Source organism: Eulemur rufifrons, chromosome 7 (genome assembly GCF_041146395.1).
Source record: "Eulemur rufifrons isolate Redbay chromosome 7, OSU_ERuf_1, whole genome shotgun sequence".
Lineage (NCBI taxonomy): Eukaryota > Metazoa > Chordata > Mammalia > Primates > Lemuridae > Eulemur > Eulemur rufifrons.
In genome coordinates, this window is record NC_090989.1 from 277,167,516 (window position 1) to 277,193,527 (window position 26,012).

General features: G+C 40.9%; 1 protein-coding gene across 9 annotated transcripts in view; it reads right to left on the bottom strand.

Annotated features, from left to right (window-relative positions):
• Positions 1-26,012, bottom strand: part of MAPKAP1 (MAPK associated protein 1) — a 237,538-nt gene that overhangs the window by 54,723 nt on the left and 156,803 nt on the right. For 5 of the 9 annotated variants that reach the window (XM_069476792.1, XM_069476791.1, XM_069476790.1 and 2 more), the window contains one exon: positions 10,241-10,348. The exons of 2 other annotated variants lie outside the window; for them this stretch is intronic. In XM_069476792.1, the coding sequence (XP_069332893.1) occupies positions 10,241-10,348 (108 nt within the window). Of the gene's footprint in view, positions 1-10,240; positions 10,385-23,803; positions 24,102-26,012 lie in introns of those variants that run through there. 2 more of the 9 variants (XM_069476785.1, XM_069476794.1) reach the window with 2 other exon arrangements.

The window sequence follows — 26,012 nt, forward strand, 5'->3', positions numbered from 1 at the left end:
AGAGTGAAAAATGCAATTCCCATGGAAGTTCTCAGGCTACATCGCACAATTCAGGCACTCATTACTGAAGAAGGAAGTGTGGACAGGGCACAAGTTTGCTTCTAGTAAAGGTCAGCACAGCTTTTTGCTCCAAGTATCAGCTACCCTCAGTGCTGGCCATTGCTCAAAGGGGCCTGTGGCATGTCTAAGAGGCTAGAGGGAAAACAGGAATAACAGGGAGGGAAAAGGCCACCATATATACGCTCAGACATGCTGTGGTATCTCTGACAGGCACTCGCTCTCCGTGTCTCAGGCACACAGACACTCAGTAATGGCCAACACTTATATAGTACATTGAGTATATTAAAAGCACATAGTGGGCCAGGAACAGTGGCTCACGCCTGTAATCCTAGAACTCTAGGAGGCCGAGGTGGGGTGATGGCTTGAGGTCAGGAGTTCAAGACCAGGTTGAACAAGAGCAAGACCCCATCTCTACTAAAAACAGAAAAAATTAGCCAGGTGTGATGGTGCATACCTGTAGTCTCAGCTACTCGGGAGGCTGAGGTAGGAGGATTGCTTGAGCCCAGGAGTTTGAGGTTGCTGTGTGCTAGGCTGACGCCACTGCACTCTACCCCAGGCAACAGAGCAAGACTGTCTCAAAAAGAACCCCCCAAAACCAAAGAAACAAAAAACAAAACAAAAAACCCCCCAAAAAACAATGGGGAAAAAAAAAGCACATAGTGAACTGCAATCTCATGTACTTGTTTCAACAGTTTAATCCTCACAACAGCCTTACAGGGTAGGATCTGCCATCACACTTTACAGATGGGGAAATGAGGCCCACAAAGGAGAAGGACTTGCCCAAGATCACACAGTGGCCCCAAACATCTTGCCTTTTCCCCTACAACACACTGCCAAACTGGCCCACATTAACCAGACACAAAGAGGTAGACACACAGGTATTCTTCTGTTGGGGATGTTTCTTGTTCATTTCAATTCTTACAGTGTGCAGCAAGCAGGGAACTATTATGCAATATCTTTAAAAAACCCTCAACCATACAGAAAATTCTTTAGCGTGAATACTTCCCTCTTAAAGACAGACATGTAACTGGCTTTCAGCAATAAATCAACCTACAATATGTACAACGAACATCACAAGTCATTTCTATTTGTAAATAGAGTTTATTTGCACGATCACATTTTCTTCTGTATTTGAAGTGTGCTGTTGTCGTATAATAAAAGAGGTCTAAAGCCCTGGTATTTAAGTCACATGATAGAAATTGGAGAGATTAGTGATTTGTAACTGAAGAAGGCAAACCTCCAGAAGCAGAGTGGAACCACCAGGGAGTCTCCGGGGCTGGCAGAGCACACCGACAGGAGGAAGAAGCAGCCTAGGATAAACAAGCATCGCAAAGAGGATCCGGAAACACACCAGGGCAAAGCCAGTATCTGTTCTCTCTCTACACTTGCTATTTCCCCTCTCTCACTATTTAGTAGTGGTGGTGGTAGCCCAACAAAGAAACCCCTACACATAAAGATGCTCACTCAAACCCCAAATTCTACTTAAAAGTCATCACGTACTTGCCCCTTGAAGCTCCAGTGCTCAGAAGGTCCCCTCTACCAGAGGGAATGAGCCAGGCCTGATCACAGACACTGGGATGCAGAGGGGACTCAGATCTGGGCCCTGTCCAGTGTGTGTGGGGTCACAGTCCAGTGTGAGAGTGACCAAATCCATTCAGGGGAATCAGTGATCAGAGAGGAAGAAGGAGAAGGACTCTAACTGAGCCCAGCCAGTGGCAGCCAGGTGGCCTAAGAGGCTTCTAGGAGTTGCCTCCTCTCCTGGGTCTTCAAAGGGAAACCAAAGGAGGTAGATGAGGGCTCTCAGACTGAAACCCACAGCCGTTCTCCCTTACCACAGTCCACCCGTCTGGGTGACCACCCACCTGGTGAGTTTAGGCCCTTCCTCAGTATAACCTTAAATAAAGGAAATTAAGAACTTCAATAAGGTAGTGAAATAATGCAAGATCTTAAGCATCCTGTGAATCTCCTTCAAAAGGAAAAGAGATCAAGGGAGGCTGAACTGATGTTTACGGAACTGAAGCATCTTCTACAACAACTTCTATTTAGGAAATAAAATAATTAGATTCAGCTCTTTCACTAGACTTAATGGAAAAAAGGGCACAGTTTTCCAGGCCCCTCATTATTGTCCATGTGACATTAGCAAATCACTTTACCCCTCTGAGCCTCAGTTTCTTCTTCTATAAAACAAGGATGATGACCACACTGGCATAAAAGGTTGTTGTAGTAACAGTTCTTATATCTCATTCAATCCTCACAAAAGCCTTGTGACATAAATTCAACCATTTACGCAGGAAACAGGCTCAGAGAGGTGACATGATTTGTCCGATGTCAGAAGCTGCAAGTGATTCACCCAAGGTCTGCTTGATTCTAATGACTGTGCTTTAAGCACTATGCTGAATGGTAGACTAGTGAGTGATAAAACAGATAGTGTCTGACACATTGTTGGCATTCCATAAAGCCAGTTTAATTTCAGTTCTATTTTGGCCCTGATAATGGGAAATTCCAGAGTTTCTCTTTTAAAGCTGTGGTAAGAATAAGTTGGTTCAAGCAGCACCTGTCTTCTAAGGACCTGCATGGACTACCCACACATGGTTGGTGGGAAAGGTCACTGGCAACATTTGGCAGAAAAGGAAATTGAGATTCAGTTTGGCGCCAGGATTTATATAGGAGCTTGGACAAGAATGGAAGTCTTCTAATGTTACATCCTCTCCATAATGTACTTGTGTTTCCTTCTGGTCTGATTCCAGCTTCTAGCAGACAGTTGGCTGAAGGATGTAGTAGATTATCAGACAAGAATCCAAACTGGAAAGCTCAAGGACTTTGGCTTGTCATTTTCTTATTTAGGCTAAGATCCAAGCACAAATGTTAGCTCTCAGTCCCTAGGCAGAAACTCTTGTCTTATGAGCTTCATTTGCAAGCTTCTCTCTCACAGTATATAAAGAAAATTGTCATCAGCATTCTTGGGATTGAAAATCTAACTTGTATTATTGACAATCTCAGGGTGGGTTCTGGAATCAGATAAACTTAGAATTTTGGTCCTATGACTCATTGGCTGGCTAACTTTGGGCAAGTCATAGCCTCTCTTCACAATAAGAACAGTATCTTGTAGGGCAGTTAAGAAAATGATGAAAGAAAGCATTTTAAAATGTCTAATAATAGTAGGCCTGAATAATTAATTTTTTTTTTTTGAGTCTCACTCTGTCACCCTGGCTAGAGTGCAATGGTGTCATCACAGCTCACTGCAACCTCAAACTTCTAGGCTCAAGCGATTCTCCTGCCTCAGCCTTCTGAGTAGCTGGGACTACAGGCGTGTGCTACTATGCCTGGTTAATTTTTTCTATCTTTTTGTAGGGACAGGGTCTTGCTCTTGCTCAAGATGATCTTGAACTCCTGGCCTCAAGCAATCCTCCAGCCTTGGCCTCCCAGAGTGCTAGGATTACAGATGTGAGCCACTGCTCCTGGCCTGAATAAATAATTTTTAAAAACTTCCTCTCATGTGGTTGACATAAAATGTTTGCCCCATCCCTCCTTGGAAGAAAAACTGAAAGACTTATATTCACTCTTATGGCAAACAGTCTTCTCAAACAAATGGTTTTATTTATAAAGTATACATCCATTCTAGGACACCAAAACACAGTTGCTGAAAAGCACCATGTTTCTAAGTTCTCTGGGTCCTATGACACAGATTTACAGACTTGCCCCCCACCCTATTCTCTTTTCTTCTCCACTCCAGATCACCCCCCTTCTCCTTGAGGGATCTGCCAGTTCTGCAATTCCAGACCTCCACACCTCTGCCCCATCTGCTTGATCAGCCACAGAATGTTGCTCTTTTACTATTTATTAATTACAGTTAACATTTACTGAGTACTTACTATGTGCCAGGCACTGTTATAAGGGTGGTATGATTATTAAAACTCATTGAATCCTCCGATCAACCTTATAAGGGCAGATAAACCACTCAACAGAGGTTAAGTAAATTGTCCCAGCTCACACAGCTAAGTGAGTGACAGGACCAGACTGTGAACTGGGGCAGCTTGGTTTGAAAGCACATTCTCTTAAGTACTGTATGATACATGATCATAATTTAGTTCACATCTAAAATGCCTTTAAGGATAGTGAGCCAGTCCTGATCAAAGATATCAACAGAAATAAAAAAAAATTCTATTTTTGAAATATTTTTCTTTTTCTTAATCCAACTTTTTTTTTTTTTTTTTGGAGACAGGGTCTCGCTCTGTCACCCTGATTAGAGTGCAGTGGCATCTTGATAGCCCACTGCAACCTCAATCTCCTGGGCTCAAGTGATCCTCCTGCCTCAGTCTCCCAAATAGCTGGGACTATAGGTGTGTGCCACTGCGCCCAGCTAATTTTTTCTATTTTTAGTAGAGACGGAGTCTCACTCTTGCTCAGGCTGATCTCGAACTCCTGAGAAGCTCAAGACATCTTCCTACCTCTGCCTCCCAGAGTGCTAGGATTACAGGCGTGAGCCACCGCGGCTGGCCCATGGTCTTAATTTACTTGTGTGGCCTCTGTAAGCCTTGGCATCCATATCTTGAAGGATTTGCAAGATACTTTCAGTTCTTGCACTCTGAGTCAAAGTCACCATATAAATGAAAGAAGCCCTGACCAGCACTTACAAAGAGCGATAGGTAGTCAATGGTTTAAAATCAATGAAATATAACTAGTCTTTGTTAAATGGAAGTAAATTATAGAAACAATTTATTCTTTTTATAAAAAAAGCTTTTTAAAAAAAAAATTTTCTGGTAGAAATTCCAACTAAGAACCATACATTGTTCTTCAATAGCTACCTATTAAGAAGTTGAATTGAGGTGGGGTGTAGTGGCCCATGACTGTAATCCTAACACCAGGTCAAGGTGGGAGGATTGCTTGAAGCCAGGGGTTCAAGACCAGCTTGAGCAAGAGCGAGACCCTGTCTCCACTAAAAATAGAAAAAATTAGCTGGGCGTGGTGGCATGTAGCTGTAGTCCCAGCTACTTGGGAGGCTGAGGCAGGAGGATCACTTGAGCCCAGGAGTTTGAGGTTGCTGTGAGCTATGATGATGCCACTGCACTCTAACAGGGGTGACAGATCGAGATTCTGTCTCAGGGAAAAAAAAACAAAACAAAGAAAAACCATTTTCATGCTTAGAAGTGGAGAACTACAGCCCAGATTTCAAAGCTTTACCCACCAATCCTCACAGCTTCTCTTTCCTAATGTAAGAAAGTTGGGCTCATTAAAAAAAAAAAGCAGCCTAATTTGAAATCATAATATACTGTGGAATACTGTGCAGCAGTTTAAAGAATAGGTGAATTTATATGTAGAATAATATGTGGATTAATGTGGAATAATTTCTACAATATACTGTTAAAATGATAAAAGAAAATGCAGAACGCTAATGATACTTTGCTATCATTTGTGTTTTTAAAAGGAGGGGAATATAAATGTGTATGCTTGTGTATACACATGCATATATGTAGATGTATATCTATTCACACACACACACACACACACACACACACAGAATATGCTTCCATATGCATAGATGATCCCTGGAAAAACATGGAAGAAACTAGGAACAACTGCTGTCTCTGGGAGGGGAATTAGGGGATGGAAGAAGACTCAGTTTCCACTATAGACACTTTCATTATCTGCAAATTATTTTACATGTATGTTACATATCCAAAAAATGTATGAAGATGTTAATAAATAGTGTTTTATCTTATTTGTATAATAAAGAGTCAGCATTTTGAAACAGAATCCACTATAAAGTTACTGTTTGTGAATTAGTTCTTCAAGTATGTTTAAGTTGAGTCTTTAAAGAATAAAAGAAAATGACAGGGAGAGAGGGAGTGATTATTCATTTCTACAAGGTAAAAAAACTCAGATAACACAGTACAAAAGGGTGTGTTAGTATAACATTTCCTTTGGCACACCATGTGTGCTACTATAAATAGTTTGAGATTTCAAGTGTCCCAAAGATTGTTATACTAATAGATGTTCTCACTATATAATCTTTATGTATGTGAACTTGCCCTTATTTCCTGTTTGCTCTTTCATTTTAGAATGTCATACGTGCTCACATTAGAAACTCTGGAAAGAACAAGTATTAAAGAGGAAGGAAAATGAATTACCCAGAATCTTGCCAACCAAAGACAACAACTATTAACATGCTCCTTGCAATTTTTCTTCTATACTTTTTGTTTTTACATAGTTGGGATGAGTCTATGTTGACATATTTTCCCCTTAATGTTATTTTTCTTATTATGAAACTCTTGATAAACACAACTTTTAATGGCTGAAAAACATTCCACATCTACTGAGATGATTTTTCTCTGAGATGATTTTTTTCCTTTTAATACGTTATTGTGGCAAATTATATGGACTGGGTTTTTCTAATGTTAAACCAAATTTGTACTCCTAGAATTAACCCAACTTCGTAATGCTATATTATTCTTTTAATATAATCCTGGATTCAGTTTGTTTATATTTTGTTCAGGATTTTTACATCTATATTTGAAAGACTGGCCTGAAAATTTTCTGTGTTATATGGTCTTTCCTGGGGTTTGGTACCAGGATTATGACAGTCTCTTAAAATAAATTGGACAGTATACCTCTTTTTCTATTCTTTGGAATAGCTGATATAAAATGGGAGTTTTTTCTTCCTTGAGTGTTTGGCAGAACTAGCCGGTAGTCATGTGGGTCTGGATTTTCTTTGTGGGAAGGTTTTTCATCACTAATTCAACTTTTCAAAACAGTTATGAGAATATTCAGGTTTTCTTTTTGTGTCAATTTTGGTAAGTTGTCTTTTTCTAGGAATTTGTTCATCTACACTTTCAATATTTTTGGTATGATTTTTCTAAACAATCCTTATCATCTGTTTAATGACAGGATCTACAGTGTACCTCCTTTTCATTCCTATTAATATTTGTATTTCTCATCCTTGTTTTTGATCCATTTCATTAGAACTTTATCAATTTTATTAGTCTTTCCAAAGAACCAACTCTTGCTTTTGATGTTTCAGAATTTCTATCTCGTTCATTTCTGCTCTTATCTTTATTACTTCCTTTCTTTTGCTGTCTTTAGGTTTCTTTTTCTGCTTCTTTTCTAATTTCTTGAGTTGAATGCTTAGGTCATTCCTTTTCAGCCTTTCTTCTTTTGTAATATATGAATTTGAAGGCTGTAAAATTTCCTTTAAATAATGCTTAGTTATATCCCCAAATTTTCTTTTCTTTTTTTTTCATTTTTTGAGACAGAGTCTCACTCTGCTGCCTGGGCTAGAGTGCCGTGGCATCAACCTAGCTCACAGCAACCTCAAACACCTGGGCTTAAGTAATCCTTCTGCCTCAGCCTCCCGAGTAGCTGAGATTACAGGCATGCACCACCATACCCAGCTAATTTTTTCTATATATTTTTAATTGTCCAGCTAATTTCTTTCTGTTTTTAGTAGAGACGGGGTGTTGCTCTTGGTGAGGCTGGTCTCCAACTCCAGACCTCGAGTGATCCTCCCATTTCAGCCTCCCAGAGTGCTAGGATTATAGGCGTGAGCCATCGTACCCGGCCCTCCAAATTTTCATATGTAGAATTTTCATTATCTTTCAGACAAACATTTTCTAATTTCCATTATTATTTTTAAACCACAGGTTCAGAAACTTATTTCTCCATTTTTAAACATATGCAGATCCTCTTGTCTTTTTCTTGATTTCTACTCTAATTTCATTGTGATCAGAGAACATATCACATATGATTTCAATCCTTTGATATTTAAGACTTACTTTATTACCTGGTATATGGTCCATATTGGGAAATGTTCATGTGTGATTGAAAGAAATATGTATTCTGCAGTTGTAGGGTAAAATATTCTCTGTACAGGTCTATGAGATTAAGTTTAATGGTTTTTCAAATTTCTATATTATTAATTTTTAAAAAATATATTTGTTATTTCAATTACTGAGAGTTAAGAATCTCCCTCCATGATGGGAGATTTATATAATATTTTTCTTAGTAATTCTTCAGTTTTTGCATTATATATTTTGAGGCATACACATTTAGAATTGTTAAATTTTCCAAGTATATTGAACCTTCCGTCATTATGAATGCTTTTTATATCTAAAAATGTATTTCACCTCATGTTAATATGGCTAAAACAGACTTATTTAAAACTTTCAGTGTCTTTGTTTTGGATATTAAAAAAAAAAATCCATCCTGACCATCTTTTAAAAAAAGAAAACTAAAACATTTAATTCACTTACCAACATATTTGAGTTTAAATTTACTATCTTACTACATGCTATTTATTTTCCTTTGGTGAATCTCTAACCCTGGCACACCCTGGACTTCTTTTGTCAGGGCAAAAGTGGTCCTAGGTATTGATCTCACCTCTTTTGGCTCAATCTTCTCTCAGATAAAGGCTATTGGTTCTTTTCCATGTTGTGCTCTTTGGCTCTTCGATGACTCTAGCATGATGATTTGCTTTTTTTTTGAGACAGAGTCTTGCTCTGTTGCCTGGGCTAGACTGCTGTGGCATGATCATAGCTCACTGAACCTCAAACACCTGGGCTCAAGTGATCCTCTTGCCTCAGCCTCTTGAGTAGCTGGGACTACAGGCACGTGCCACCACACCAGGCTAATTTTTTAAATTTTTGTAGAGAAAGGGTCTTACTAAGTTGCTCAGGCTGGTCTCAAGTGATCCTTCCACCTCAGTCTCCCAAAGTGCTAGGATTACAGGCATGAGCTGCCACACCCATGCATGGGGTGTTGGGGTCCCCAGTCTGCAACTAGTTATAAGTACCCTATGTAAATACATATAGAAATAAAAATCACTGATTTCCAAATGGCCCAAGAAATTCAAATAAGTAGTAAAAACTTGTGAAAATATTCACCCCTATCAACAATCTAAGATAAGACTATTTTGGCCGGGTGCAGTGGCTCATGTCTTCTAATCCCAGCACTCTGGGAGGCTGAGGCGGGAGGATTGCTTGAGCTCAAGAGTTCGAGACCAACCTGAGCAAGAGTGAAATCCTGTCTCTACTAAAAATAGAAATATTAGCTGGGCATCATGGTGTGCATCTGTAGTCCCAGCTATGTGGCTGGAGGATCGCTTGAGCCCAGGAGTTCGAGGTTACAGTGAACTATGATGACACCACTGCATTCTAGCCCGGGCGACAGAGCGAGACTGTGTCTCAAAACAAAACAAAAAAAAGATCTACCCTTCAGTCATCATTCAGTATATATTTACTGAGCTCCTGCAGTACATGGTCTATAGTGGGTTGCTACATTACTAAAGGGCAACCTGGTATGGGTCAGGGACACCCTCACGGACCTGACAATCTAGTGAGGGAGATGGACATAAAACAATCATTGAGAAAAACATATAATTATAAATAGAAATATATGCAATGGAGAAAGAGTAGTATACTCTATGGTAGAATATTAATATAAGAGCCCACCAAATGAGGGACAGATTAGGTTTAAGTAATTGGGGACAGGGAGATCATGGTGGTCTCTCTAAAGACGTGACATTTAAACTGAGAAGAAGGATGAGAAAGAGTTAACCCGAATGGGGAAAAGAGGTTCCAGGTGGAAGAGACAGCCTGTGTAAAAGCCCTGAAGCAGGAATAACCACGGACAGTCTGCTGCCACAATCGCAGTTTTCACACATCACTTGCCCCTTGAGTCGGTGGGAGTATGGAGGAGAGGATGGCAAAAACTCACAACTTGGAAACTGAACAGAGAGAATGAACGAAGTTAAGTAAGTAAGTTCTCAACACAGCGCAGGAAATCACCACACTGCCTCCCGCAGGTATGCAAATAGTTAAAACGTTCTAAAACTTGATGTCTGAACAGTGATACTGACAGGGCTGGTTGCTTTTATACAAAATATACTTTGCCTCCAAAAAGGGCTCTTATTTCTAAAATCTTTCTGCTCCTAATGTAAGAAGATATAATTTAACACAAAAACATTAATCACAGAGTGAGCAAAACAGGATGCAGACCCTACCAAACAGCACAAAATCAATCATTTCACTTTGGGATGTACTTTTGGCAGGAAGGCTGCAGTCTTCCTTGGAACACAGTCACTTCCACTCTGCCTAGGGAAGCCAGACCAGTGAGAAGTCCCAAACACATGACTGCTAAGCAAGTTTGCAACGGACAAAGCAGGCATGAAGCGAGGCGGCCAACGTACTGTTCTCGCGGACGAGGCAGAACTCCCACGCGCTCTGGCTCTCCAAAGTGCTCTCCAGGTCAACGGCGACATTGGGCTCGCTCTGCTTCTCTAGGCGGTACTGAGGGCCTGGAAGATCAAAGAGGCAGGAGGAGGGCAGGAAGTCTGAAACAGTGAATTTAACATTTAAAAAAAAACACCACAAACTGGCGAAAAGCTCAGGAAAATGCTGAAGTCTGTCTTGAGGGTCTAGTTATCCACGATGGAAGACTTTGGGGGTTTTTTCCACATGGATCCACATACTTGTCTGTTCTATTATCAGGTCTGTTTCCATTCAATTCTCCCCCAAACCGCCTGAGAGGTAAATGGCCTTCCAGTCACAGTGACCTGGAGTCACACATGGCTATACCGTTTCTTAGATAAGAGCATCCTCTCTGAACCTCCTTTTTCTAATATGTGAGAATACTTATACCTTGAAGAATTATTGTGAAGATAAGAGGTGATATAGGAAAAATGCTTATTAGAAATGTACCTGCCTCATGGGAGGCACTCCTATAAAGGTAGTTATTAATAATTATCATTATAAAATAATAGGCCAGGCGGGGTGGCTCACACCTGTAATCCTAGCACTCTGGGAGGCTGAGGTGAGTGGATCATTTGAGCTCAGGAGTTTGAGACCAGCCTGAGCAAGAGCCAGACCCCGTCTCTACTAAAAATAGAAAGAAATTAGCTGGACAACTGAAAATATATAGAAAAAATTAGCCGGGCATGGTGGCACATGCCTGTAGTCCCAGCTACTCGGGAGGCTGAGGCAGAAGGATTGCTTGAGCCCAGGAGTTTGAGGTTGCTGTGAGCTAGGCTGATGCCATGGCACTCTAGCCTGGGCAACAGAGTGAGACTCTGTCTCAAAAAAAAAAAAAAATTATCATTATAAAATAATAAATCAATGATAATCAAGAATAAGGTATGTTTAGAACTCTGATATGACAGTTCAAAAATTAAAAAAAATTTAAAAACAGGCAAGATTAAAAGATATATTGGTTTCTGGGTTATGGTGATAGAAAGACAGTACGGGCTAACTCATATTTTTGTTGAAATATTTATGGAAACCTAAGAGACACAGGTTCAATAATACTGGAAACCAGGAATACTAGCTTCCTTGTTCCACACAGAAGGTTCTGGCAGGCCTTAATAAAACACTGGGGCATTTTATACATTTATTCATGTATTTCTTTGTCAACCCAAATGACAATCTTGTTTTTCTCAGATAACACCTAATAGGTCCAATGATCAGATTCAAAAGACTGCTCCTGTGATTTGTTAAGGGTTATTGAAAAGATTAGAGGCATAAGAAACTGTCTTATGTCTTATTATTTTGACTGTGAAAGGCATGTTTGGTCAGACAGAAGGAGAGGTGTGAGAGATCTGAGGAAAGCATCAGAGGCTGTGTGGGGCTCCCAGGCGGAACACGTATTTTTAGATATGTTCTTCAGCTGTTGTCAACTTGTTGATTATTCACATCCAGTACTTCTCCTTCATCAGTCTGAGGCATTTCACTCATTTCCAGTCGTTCTCCCCCATGTTCTATGTTCATCTGTAGCACTGTAGAGATTCATTTCAGTGTGACAGTGTATTTGATCTTTTCTCTTATCGGGTATTCATGAGCACTTGAGCCAATTCTCAGAGTTCTCACATACATACAGTCCATTTTATACTATTTAAAGCTTTTAAATCTTCACTAAGTAAACAAATGGTCAAAACACATGCAACTATTTTCTCAGAAGGCTACACATTCTTTTAAAACTCTAATACACCGTATTTAGATCAAGAAGGTACTATGTTTCAACATTATACATAGTAAAATTCTCTCTTTTTTTTTTGGCTAAAATTCTAATTTCAAAAGAATTAAGTAAATAAAAGTATGGAAATGCAAGTAATTCTTATAGTCTCTGCTACCTGTCACCTGTCAGCACCAACATTCGTCAATTAACGGGCATGTTTGATGCTAATCAATGGATGCTGGGACATTCACCGGTGGAAGGAATCACAGAAAAATCAAGCTTAGCTGAATTTTTAGAAAATTTTGCTGTAGGTCTCCTCAGCCCATTAGAGGAAAGGGAGTTGCCCTTGAACCTAGAGGGTTGCTTTCTAAGAAACTGGCCTGTTAAAATAACCTGATTGCTTCCACCCCAATACCTCTCAGCAACACGGTATGTATGAAGCACTGATGTCACATCTACGAATTTACAGTGAAATCTGGGTACGAAGTGTAGCTATAATAATTCATTTTTAAAGATAGCCAAAATTTGGGAACAGCCTAGGTCTAATAACAGGGAGACTAATTAAAAATATTGTGAAATATCATGAAAATATTAAAAGTGATGCTACAAAAACATTTAATTTTATGAAACATGTTTATATATGCTATTTTATGAAAATGGCAAATTATAGCACAATAAGTATAGGATGATTATAACTGTAAAAAAAATATGGTAGCAGAGTAAGGGTGACTATAGTTAACAACATATTGTATATTTCAAAATAGCTAGAAGAGGGGATTTTAAATGTTTCTAACATAGAAATGATAAAATACTCAAGGTGATGAATACTCTAAATACCCTGACTTGATCATTACACATTCTATGCATGTAACAAAATATCACATGTACCCCATAAGTATATACAGATATTATGTATCAATAAAAAAGTAAATTTAAGTAAGAAAAATATATGTATGTAAAGGTATAGGACAAAAAAGACTACGAGGTTAAAATGTGAAATGTGGTTATACTGGATAGTGAGATTATAAGTGTTTTTATTTTTCCTTTGTGTTTTCCTATATTTTTCAAATTTCTTATAATAAAGGAAGGCTACTATTGTAATTTAAAAAAACATATGCTTAAAAGTTCTCCAGTTTCTTACTATGCCATTTTTCTTAGGATACTATAATCATCACACATTGTGGCATCTCTAATGAATCATTCACCTGTAATAATCAAAACCAGATATGATCTGCTTATGTAGACAGATATTTTCATCTTAAGTAACCCTGCACCCTGGCATCTGTATTCTGAGAGCAGTACACAGGGTGTTGGGCTTCTCAAGCTGTCAGCCTGGCTGAAGCTGGGTTATATATAAGACACTCCTTTCCCGATCACTGGCTGTATCAGGAGGAATTTCAGGCTGGTGGTCTCTTTTGTACATTTCTTTCCCTCCAGTTTCTGCAGCTGCCTGGGAAATGTGGATTAGGGTAACCAAGAAAGGCAAGGAGTACTAGGAAGGGTCCCTTATCCCTAAACACAACTCCCTGCTCCACTCTCAAAGCCATTAAAGGCCATCATTTCACATTTACTTTCTTGTTTCTTGGGTCTTAAAGATATTTCTATTAAACTCAGGTTCCTGAAAGGAGCTTTTAGGACTTTCTCCTCGAGGCCTAGTATGCTGATGACTTTCATTTACCACATGCTCACTATATGCCAAGCATGCTATGTATGTTACCTCACTGAATCCTCACAGCAACCCAGAGAGGCAGATATTATCATCCCTATCTTACAGATTAGGACCCCAGTGAAGTAACTTGCCCAGGAACACAAAGGTAGGAAGTAGGAAGGGGGAAATGAAACCCAATGATCTTATGGCTCTAAAGCTTGTGTGCTTTGAACTTTTCCTCCTGCAAACTATAAATTACTGGCCAATTATAAAGAGGCCATAGTTTATACCATAAATATAGATTTTTGTAGATTTGTGGATTCATCTGGGTTTTGAATCATTTAACTTGTGGTTTCTATAAATTCAAAGTGAAAATTATCTGAAATATTTTAGTAAAATCCACACATACCAAATATTCCACGCCACAGCTGTATTCTGGGTCTATGGTACTACAAAGCCCCCTTATGAAGACATGATCACCGTATCTTTCTATCCATCCAGGAAGACCCTCCCACCTTTCCTTAAGAGCATTCCTATCTATGCCCAGTTTTGTCAGTAACTGAAATTCTGAGTGTTGTCTTCTGCTCTGGGAACTCCTGCTCTTCCATAAAAGCTAAAGAACAACACTTCTGAACTTAGCAAAGGACTGATGGGTCTTGACTGTGGGGAAGGTAGGCTGCTTAAGATGTAGATGAAACTTGAGATCCAAACCCAAATGGAAAATTGCTTTTTACAAATATTTACATCTCTTCTTAATTCCTGCCCAAATACTGGATGATAAGATATTTCACAGAGAAAGACTACAGTATTTCATACATCTTTTCCATAAATAGGCCAAACTGATCATTTCAGGCCATATTGTGTAATGAGAGGCAGGGTAAATGTGAGTGGCAATACAGCCTGCTGGTTAAGGGCATGGACTTGGGGCCTGATTGCCTCAGTGTAAGTCCTGGTTGAGCAATTTAGCTGTGTGACTTTGAACCAATGTACTTAACCTCTCAGTTTCTTCATCTATAAAATGGGGGATAATAATAACACCTACCTCATAGGACTGTCTAGGGACAGTTAGAAAAGTGTCTGACACATCAGTAGTGCTATTTAAGTGTCAGCTATCATCATCATCATCAGACTACAACACTAAGAGATCATAACAGTATTGACAATCTAACTACTACCATCACAGGACCTACTATGTGCCAGGTACCATGTAGGCCTTTTCTATAGATCACCTCATTCACTCTTTAGTCACCCTTGCATGTAAAGAGTATAAATCCATTTAACAACGGAAGAAACTGTGACTTCCAGAGGCTAAATAGCTTGCTGGATGTTCTTCAGGAAGTAGTGGAAGGATTCATGCCCATGGCTGCCCAGGCCTGCATTCTCTCTATTACATTATGAACCACAACACCTGAGTCATACCAAGTTCTTAGTAAACGTCTTGATGATAATCGAGATTATGATAACCCAGACCTACTATACATCAAACTATAGTCTCTATCAAATGCTTGTTTAATTTTTAGGCAACTTACATGGGAGGAAAGAAAAAATAGTAGCCACAAGCCATTTCAAAAAGACAAGCTGTGAGGTCAATTTCTACGAGTATACTTTTTGCCAAAAAATGCTTATGTAAAATATAAAAGGCTCTTTCACACTGAACAGGACATAGTTCTCAAAGCAACATCCAACCTTTGCAAAGAGGTTTTAAAATGTCACAGCTGTGCATGAAGCCACATGCTCTCTACTTCACAGCAGAGGGGAACACAAAAGGAAGATTCTGGGAAGCAGTTACTCTGCAGCGACGAGAAAACCTGCTTGGGCTTTCCAATGATGTATTTATTGCAGTAATACCATGTCACCAAATGGTCTAGGAACAAAATACTGCTCTGGGCACTTTGGGAGGGTTCCAAGTTATAATACCCAGGCAGGATTTTTATGGGATTTTGTAAACCTGAGGCAAACATTTCAGTATATAAGTTTCAAAGAAAATCTGTTGGGTGGTGGACACACGTGCTCAGTGCAGCTTCTTCCTTGTTCCCTTTAACTCCTGACTGAAACACAAAAGATTCCAGCACACAATTTCTAAACAGCTGAGAGTTGAAATCCAATGGAGAGCAAATGCCTGTCAAAGTCTGAAGAGAGGGAAGCCATAGTGTCCCCTCTATATCACTCTGCGTCTTCTTTCTATGGACCCATGGGAGAAATTTCTTACAGACCTTGGTATCAGGAAAAGCTGTATTTCCCCAGAGCAACGGGCTTGCTTTTATATCTTTAGATAGCTTAACATACGTACTGTAACTAACTGATACCATGTCCCTTTCTCCTTTGCCTGTCAGGAAGCTCAGCACTCAAGTGCTCGCCTATGATGACTTGAGCATGCATTTCTGTGCCTGCTCCTCCTTGAGACTCATCTTGCCATTTAATCATTATTTTCTTTTTCCTTTCATGTAGTTTCTTTATTGCTTCATAAATTTTTGTATCCTGTTGTAATATATGTATTCCAAATGCTTCTTGGATAGAGGTAGGATATAAATAAATTAACTTATTGTTATTATTGCTGAGCATCAGAACAAGTTTGAGATCCACCCGTGTGATGGAAAATGATAAAGTCAAAGGCTGAACATTTGCATGTTTATGTTTTCATGTCAACTATTTTGCACTCACCAACTTAAAGAGATGCTTTAATCTGAAAGAGCTTCTTATAGCCAGAAAAGGTTAAATGTGAGCAAATAAGAGAAAAGACCAGGTTTGAGTAGAAGATCCTTGGTGTTTGTGCCCTGAGAGGAGGTAACATTGCCAGCTATGCATTCTGGGGAAGTTATTTAATCTCCTCTGTGCATTTTCTCATCTATAAAATGGGGATAACAGAACTTTCCTCAGAGGTTGCTGTGAGGATTAAATGAGACAATCCAGGACTCCCCTTAGCAAAGTGCTCAGTCCATGACAGGTGCTATTACTGCTACTACAGGCTGAAACAGAAACCAGTGCAATCAGGTTTAGGGAGCTCCCTAGCCTATGAGTCACACAGGCTAATGCCCCAACATGGGAAGGTACGGCGTGGCAGGGAATGCTGGCATCAAAGTGGATGTCCATACACTTTCTCACGTGTGTCTGAGGAGGGGTATAGGAGGGAGAGGGTGCATATCTATTTAAACAAGCTTGAATTTTTTTTTTTTTTTGAGACAGAGTCTCACTCTGTTGCCCAGGCTAGAATGCCGTGGCATCAGCCTAGCTCACAGCAACCTCAAATTCCTGGGCTCAAGCAATCCTTCTGCCTCAGCCTCCCAAGTAGCTGGGACTACAGGAATGCGCCACCATGCCCAGCTAATTTCTTTTTTTTTCTATATATATTTTTAGTTGTCTGGATAATTTCTTTCTATTTTTTTGATAGAGACGGGGTTTCGTTCTTGCTCAGGCTAGTCTCGAACTGCTAAGCGCCAATGATCCGCCCGCCTCGGCCTCCCAGAGTGCTAGGATTACAGGCGTGAGCCACCACGCCTGGCCCAAGCTTGCTTTTAAGCTACAGACAGCACTTAAGATTAGAGACTTGTTTGGCAGCCAGGATTCCTACAGTTCCCTAGTGTCTCAGGTCCTACAAATACAGTCTAAAAATGACAAGTAAAGTCAGAATCCACTGAACACTGAACTATGACAGCACAGATATCAAAGGATATATGATGCTACAATACCATCCATACATCCATCTAACACACATTTTTGAGCGTCAACAATGTGCCAGACACAGAGATGAATCACCAATGGTCTCTGCCCTCAAGGCAGCTAGGGGAGGCAGCCAGACACACCTGAGCAGATTAATTATGGAAGAGCCCAATCAGTGCTCTTACCAAGGTACAAACAAGGTGCTGTGGGAGCCCAGAAGAAGGGACAACTGACTTCACCTTCCATTTTCCTAAGGTGGAATCATCTGAACCTGGTCTGGAAGGACTCAGAGCCAGATGAAGAAGAGGGAAGAAGTGCATTCCTACAGGGGGAGCAAGCAGCACGTGCAAAGGCAAGGAGGCACTGAAGAGCCCAAATGGACCATGGGAGACTCAGCATGGAAGAGGCCCAGGCTATACGGGGGTGCAAGGGGAAAGCTGTAGCTGGAAAGCTTGGCCCAGACCACTGGTCAAGATTTGGATTTTCTCTTATAAGCAACAGATGCTAACAGAGCAGGGGAATGATACAATCAGCTTTATATTTTGGTAAGATTCTTCCGGTGGCACTACTGACAATGGGCTGGTGGCGGGGAGACCCATTCAAGGCAGATTGTGCCAGGCCTTGTCTGCTCTATGGCAGGGGTTGGCTGAATCCCAAGTTCCTCACTGAGCCAAAGCCATCATTGACACGTTGATGCTGTCTATGTCAGAGCTCAGACCCAAATCAGCTATTCTAAAATGTCTGCACGTACTGTCAGCTCCATCGCTTATAACTCTTCCTCTAGGGGCAGCTACAATCATTTTCTGCTTGATCTTAACATAAGCGCTGAACTATATTCAAGTGATAACTGCTGTAGCTTATGCCCCCTCTGAGGCTCAGATTGAATAATTTGGAATTTAAATAATAAAAAAGGAACAAGCTGACACTACAATAAGGTCACACTTTAGCCTCTTCTGAGCCAATACACAATTTGCTCTCAGTGAAATAGCCGAATATAATCAAATTAAATACAATTCCTATCACAAAAGAAGAAAGATCAAGGCTGTTCCAATAAACCAATTCTCCTGCCTAGTTAAACTGCAAAACCTTCAGGAAAGGTTTTGAAAGCATGACCCATCAGTTCTAATTTTTAAAACTTATCCTTTCAGTCAAGACTAGAAAAAGGCCCATTCCAACTTTTATCTTTGCTACAAAGTGTTGTTATCTTGGCTTGATGTCAGGAGCTCTATCTCTCTTTCTGCTGACAAGCAGAGACGAGAAAGATAAGATTGGAAACGAATCTCACTTCTCTGAGTAAATAAATAATCAATACTCATCTAAATGTAAATGAGAAGGTAGCCCCCTCTGATAACAGCACTCTTATCAGAGAGCCAATTTTCTTCAGACATTTGGCCTCAACCAAATCACCATCATTCAGCCCCAGCCTAATGGCAAAAAATCGTAACTAAATTGAACCGATCACCAGAGATCAACTAAGTTCGGCCCTGGCCACTTCAGGTTCAAATGTTTGGGAATGCAATTTTGCCACCATTAACTTTCAATAGCAATGAAGAACAGACTGGTCAAGGGGCCAGTCTGTGCAATAAACAAACCCCAGCAAGGGGGCCAGAGAGAGGAGGAGGAGGAGTGAGCGGGTTTAAGTGTTTAAACAACATCCCTGCCATGATGGAAGCAAACCCCAAAACTGTGAAGGGAAGGTCACTTCTGTGGGGCAGATAGAGAGCATTCTTTCCTCTATCTAAGGTGTTGCTGAAACTGAGATGATGTTTAATTTTTCTAATGATGATGATGATTAAAGTGTATTAAGACAAGTGTAAATATGGAAAAAGATATTTAAAAGCTACTGTAGCTAAAAATAACGTAAGGTTCAAATGATCAATTTCCTTCAACTAATTTGTCTCAGACTTATATCTGACCCAGCAGTGCCGCAGTGACCTGATTTTACTGAAAGAAGATGCCGTCTACAAGACAAATCACTTTCAAACCACTGCACTGGGGTTTCCATTTCTTCGCTGCAAGACTCAATTCACTGCTGATGAGAGTATTGGGGAAATTATGACCATTATTGATAGGACAGCAAAACCACTTTTACACAGAAGTCTTCAAGTCCACAGAAAGCTTGCACTAGACCATTAATGAAGGTGTCAGCTAGAATCAGAAATTAAAGACAAAGGCTGGGAAAGGCCTAATTTTTACAGCATGTTAAGGACATGAAGCAGCAGCCATTCATCCTCATAAGAGTAAAAGAGCTTAAATAAGGATGAGCAGAGAAGTGGGGCTACTCTGCCGGTGACTAGGGAAAGAAAGTGCTTCTTTTTTGCCTGGTCTTTGGAGTTCTAAGAACATAGGCTCTCAATATTATCAGCACCAAATCTTTATCAGCCTAAGGAGGACATGTCTGGTGTGAGACAGAACTACTCAAGGTTTTACAATTTCTGCTAATGCTGGGAGTGTCTAACTGTAGAATGTGGATGTGTGGTGGTTAGAGTGTGGCTTTCAGAGTCAGAAATACTTGGATGAGAATCCTGGCTATATGCAAATCCTGGCAAGTTAGTTGATTTAAATCTTCATGGGGTAATTCCATAGATTATGTGTAACAATTCCCAGCACAAAATAAAGCACTCAATAAATGTCAGTTATTATATTGCTACACAAATTTGACAAAATCATCAACTTGCCCTTTTTGAAAGTCAAACAATGCTTTGTTCCCAGACTATAACAACAACAACAGCGGCTGACACTGAAGACTTTACTGGCCCTTAACAAAGTGCTTTACATGCATTTGCTTTCTGATTCCTCAGAAAACTCTAAAAAAAACAAAACCCAAAAAATCTCTATGAGTAAGGCCCTATTATAATCCCCACTTTTACAGAGTAGGAAAATAAACCATGGGGTGGTTAGGGCACGTGACCGTGGTGAAGCCGGGACAAGAGTACAGGTAGTACAGGTGTGTCTGATTCCAAGGCCCATGCTCTTAACCACTCTGCTGCACTGTATCCCATAAAGAATATTATAAGTTTTGATCTCTGGGTTAAAAAAAAAATTGTAAGGTTGAGATGATTTATCAGTTCAGAAAGGAGTGAAGACGTTGGATGGGAGACTAGGCAGCAGGGAAGAGGCTGCGTAGTTCATCCTGAAGGGGTCAAAACTGAAAGTCCACCAGCCCTCACAGCGGGCACGTCACGTGAACACCAGCTGCTTGCTCTGATTTTTCTGGGGTGGTGGTGGTCCTTTTTCTAAGTGAAGTGATTTACAGAGTTACTGCCTTAATCCACAGTTCTGAAAGTGTGATTTCTTTAGGGTTTAACTATACCCATTTCTAGGCTTGTTACAACTTTTTTATTGCGATAGAAAACATTTACTGGAAATATGTTACTGCTATTACCAGGTCATAAAATAAAAAGAAAAATAGTTTATGTATTGCCATCATTTCCAATCATCAATCAGAAAGTGCCAAGAGGAGGAAAGGAAAGGGCGTGCAGCCGAGATTTCCTTCTTTGTGTAAGAGAAAATGTAGGAGCATCATAATTCTTCAGAACAAATTTCTTCTTGAATACCCAGCCTCACGGGTGGGCTCCCAGGAGGAGTAGGGAGGCATTCTTTCGGCATATCCCCTCCTCTCTGCAGCTTTGCCTGAAGCCCTTTCAGCATTAAGGGCTCTTTCATCCTACCTTCTTTGGACCTTGCTTCTCGCAGTGCACTGAGCATCCTGAGTTAGAAGTATTTTTGTCTATTTGTCATTCCCCCACCCCATTATCAGGGTACTCTTTGAAGATGGGGGCGGGGGAAATTAAAAAAAAAAACTTAACTCTGTATTCCCAGGGCTCCAGCACAGCAAAGGGTCTTTGTTGGTGCTTAACAATCTTTGTTAAATATAATGACTTCAACGAGGTAGAATTTAAAATCGAATAACTCAACAATCCACTTCTTTATCCTAAGAAATATTAGCCCAAGTATACAATGATGTATGTTCCAAGACGTTCACTACAGCACTGTTTTAATATAAAATTGCATACAACATAAGTGTTCACCAGTAGGAAACCATTAAATAAATTATGGTATATCTGTACACTGGAATGTTATATAGTTATAAAAACAAGCTAAGTTAATAAGACATGGGAAGATTTCTATAATACATTATTAAATTTTAAAATATACAGAATGTGTAGAGTGTGCTACATGTTAAAGTAAAACTCCCACTATATATGTGCATTTATGTGTGTGTATTTGTGCAATACACACAATCTGGAAGGATATGAGCCAAACTGTTCCCATAGTTGCTCTGCTAACTCCAATAACCCTCTGGGGTATAGGATGGGATAGTAGCAAAGAAAGGGGCTTTTGCTTTTTACTTTATAGATTTCTATCATATTTGGGCTTTTGACAGTGGATAAATACTGGTATTACATTTGTCATTCAAAAATCCAATTTAAAAAAAAATGAGGTTGAACAATCTTAGAGATTATTTCAGCTAGACCAGACTAGGGACTGTGGCCTCTGGAGCCTCCTCTCACTGTATCTGGCTCCTCACACATCATGTGGGCTCAGTGGCTGCTGGAGAGACGCCTAAGCAGTTGGGGAGCCAGGAAAAAAATGAGATAGAGCCTATTCAAGGATTCCAGAGGAACAGAGTCAAGCCACAGGGTGGACCACACAGGCTTCCAGAACTGCTTAGAGGGGCTGATAGCAAAGGCGAAGTGGACTGACTGGAGCATCTGGGGCCAGGCTGCTGGCATCCAAAGACTGTTTACAAAGGCAAGCCATGACTGCAGCCCAAGGGCCAGATCCCATCTGCTGCTGTATTACCCCCTTTGGAATAACTATATACCCTGTCTCCTCATGGATTCTACATGGTGCTGTGGAAAGCAAGGGGGACTCCATACTACATACATCCCCCTAAGGCAGTTCCGATGCTTCCACTGGGGCTTTCAGATAAGTGGTGGTGTGTCAGGAGTCCAGCCCTATAGCCCTGCAGGGTAGAGGAAAGGATTTGACTCATGCCCTAAGCTTAATATCATGTGTATATCTAGGGAATGTCCTGCAAACTCTGCTGATCCCAGCACATTTGAGACAGTATGTTGTAATGTCTATAAGCCAGACTGCTTGGGTTTGAACTCCCAACTTACTAGCTGTGTGACTCTGGGCAAGTTATTTAACCTTTCTGTGCCTAACTTTCCCATCTGTAAAAGAGGGAAAACAGGACCTATCTCTTGGAGTTACTGCAAGGATTCAATGAGTTAATACAGGTAAAAAGTGTAAGCAGAAGGATGCCTGGCCCATAGTTTTCACTAAGTGTGTGTAGTTTCAGCTGCCTGTCCATATGTCTGGGTTGCTACTTCTGCTTTGTAAGCAGCACTCAGAGAGAAAGGTCTCTAGTTTTCCAGCAGGGGTTGGAACCTCTGAAGGTCTGCTATGCTGGTCTCGTCTCTCTGCTCTAATGACATAGAAATCCAGAAATATCCTCCAAATTACACAATTTCAACCCTCTGTGCCTTTGCTCATACCAGTCCCTCAGTCTGGAACAATCTTCCCTCTATTTCATTTGTCTAGTCCCTGTTTGCTGCTACTCAAGGAGTCAAAACTCTGCTTACATGCCACAGCCTCTGGACTTCTTTGTGCAACCCATACTAAAAAGATCTCTTGTACCACTAGGTATATACAAGTTGAAGGTGGAGAACACATTTCACCATCACTGCATTCTTAGGACAGCCTCAGCATACAGGTGTGTTTAGTGAATATGTGGAGATGAAACAAATCCCGCCTTCTTGGCTACCATCCTGACCACCTCCTCCTCCAAAGCAGACTTGGAGCTCCATGTGACTAGAAATGCCTCCACTGTTTGGAGACTCCCATTAGTGCCCCAACTCTCTGCCTGGGTTTCCTGGGGATAGATGGAGCTAGTGAGGATCCAGCTGGCTCCCCTGGACACTGGCTGGAGAATGGAAGGTCACCACTGTCAGGGGCCAGTCCCTCCTCCCTGTCAGTCTGGTTCCTTCACCCAGGCCTACCTTCTCTAGCCACAGCAACCTATCCCAACATGTCTCCTACCAAAGTTATCTGAGCTACAACACAGGCCTAAGCGGAGCCCATTCAACCTCAGAACAAGAAGAGGTCAGGCATGTACAATCAAAAGTTTCAAAACTTAGAGAAGGCTGGGAGCCACTGGAGGAGCCTCCTACACACCATCGTAGGCAGAGAGTGTGCTAGAAGGGGCAGACACATCACCACCATGAGGAATGCTAATGGTCTACATCCTGTCACTATCTAGCCAGTGTGAATGTACTTCTCTTTGGAGAAAGAAGGTCTGATATTATTTGAAAAAAAGTATTTTTTTCCTCCTTCAAATCCAGATATCATGTTAGAGAGAATGGAAACCTTTAACACTGTCCCTAAGCATCCAATTTTTCAATCCAATCTGTTTCTCTTAACTGGAGTCACTGTGACATTACCAAATTTTACATACAGTTATCTGTTCCTCTGTAAAGAAATACAGATGGTTTTTGTGGAAATAAACAGTCATTTATTTTAAACAACTGTAAAATAGTTTATGGAAACCAGTGGGGTAATGCATTCAAATAAATGCCAAAACTGGTTGATGGGGAGCCAGGGTGCTAAATCACACCGCTGAGGAATTCAGCTGTGGGGAACAGATAGTAAATCCAGAGTGACAGAATTTCCCGTGATGGCAAAGGTTTCTGACATCCAGTCCAGTACTCAAAAACCACAGCAGTTCAAACCCATTTTCCTTAACACAGTCTTGACAGCCAGTTAAATTAGTGAATTTAGTCACAAGCATCTAAGGACAAAAACAAAAGAAACAAACAAAAAGGAGACTTCATTCGTCTGCAGCCTTCTCTGAGCTATATGAAAGCGATGACTCCAATCCAAGTCAATGGAAAGTGAGCTTAGGGCCAAACTGTTTTCAATCATCAGACTTTGTTATGATACATTGGAATCTGAAGACTTTCATTCAAATCTGCTATGTCAGAGACTAGCTTGGGTAAACCACATCCTCTCTGAACCTAAGTCTCCTTCTCTGTAAAATGAGGATAAAACAATAGTTGTATACTTGATAGGCTGCTGAGCAGATTCAGAGAAGCACCAGGAGTGATAATGTCTATTAAGAACTCGGTGCCAGCGGCCCTGGTGCAAGGGGCTCTAGCCCTGGGTGGGACAACAGCCTACAGAGCCTCTTAGGGGCTCCCATCAACTCTCCAGGGATGCACCACTGGCAACGAATGGCATGGGCCTGCCTTGGCAGGAACAGAAAGCACTCCAACCCCTCACTCCCACCCCCAGTTTTTTTTTTTTTTTTACTCCAAGCCCTTTTTTGCTTCTAATTTTATAGGGTAATCAACTATAAACTTATTATCCTTCTCTTCTCAAACTAGCTGTTTTTCCTTGTAACTGGGTTTCCAGTGATGACACCACAATTCTTCCAATGAATTAACTCAGTTGGTCACCAAACATTTACCAAACTCCTACCACGTGCCACGCCCTGAGCTAGGCACTGTAGATGTAAAGATAAATAAGACACTGATTCTGGCTTCTAGGGACTTGGCGTAGTGAACAAGGCACTTGCAAGTCTGGAATACTTCTTAGCTTTCCTCCTTGTTGACATTAAATCATCTCCCAATGTCTGCAGACTCTACCCACTTAATAAGTCTCCTTTGCAAAGCTGCTCATCCAGGCCATGGTAATGGCCTCCAGCCACCCATTCTTCACCCTGTTGTCAGAGGGTGCTCTCTAGAGCCAAACTCTGAAGGTTATCACTTTTGTGCTTAAAATCCTTTCATAACTTCCTGTGGCCTACCAGCTTAGATGCAAACTCCTCACCCTACTCTCAAGGCCTTCTATTATTCATCCTGATTTCTTGTCCATCTATGTCCCCTATGATCCAGTCAAACTGGTCTCACTGTTCAGGGCACGTCACAGTTTCCTACCTCCATGTCATTGCTGTGCCCTTCCCTTCACCCAGACTGCCTGCTTCTCCAGTTCATCAAGATGACTCCTTTATGATTATCCCCTAAGTCTTATCTGTTTCCTGACTCTGTGCACCTACTTTTCTCCTTTTGACCCCTGCCCGCTGCCCCCCTCCCCAAATGACATGAGGCCCTATCAGATTCCCAGACTGGCCTCCTTCCTTTCTCCATCTAGGGAAAGTTGCACCACTTAACATTCCTCTCATCTGTAGGCTCTGCTCCAAGGCAAGAGAACTACAATCCCACGCCAAACAAAAACAAGGCTTCCTTTTTCAAAATATGGCCTTGGCCTTTGCATCTCATTCAGGTAACTGCCCTTGCCCCTGGCCAAACCCTGCCCTCAGGCCTGGTGCCCTACTAGGTTCTCAGTGTGCCTCTCTGAAATCCTGCCCTGCCCTCTCACGCTGCCTGCCTGCCTGCCTGGATTTCCTTGTGCATAAATGACATATTTAATCATTCTGAATTCAACTATATTTGCTTGGTAAACGTGAGAGAAAAAAAGAGGGGGAGATATGACCAAGAGGACAATTTAAACAGTTTGGAGAATTCCACTTGCCATGACTCTTAGTGACTCAATGATGCCCAAGTATATGAATGTGAGGCAGGAGTCTTATTCATCTTTGCAATTATGGAACCGGGTAAATGTCTGATGAATGACTAACTGAATTAATTGGGTGGATGGTGGACTCTCAGTTTTCCAGCCCCTTTTATAGTAGGAACATGTT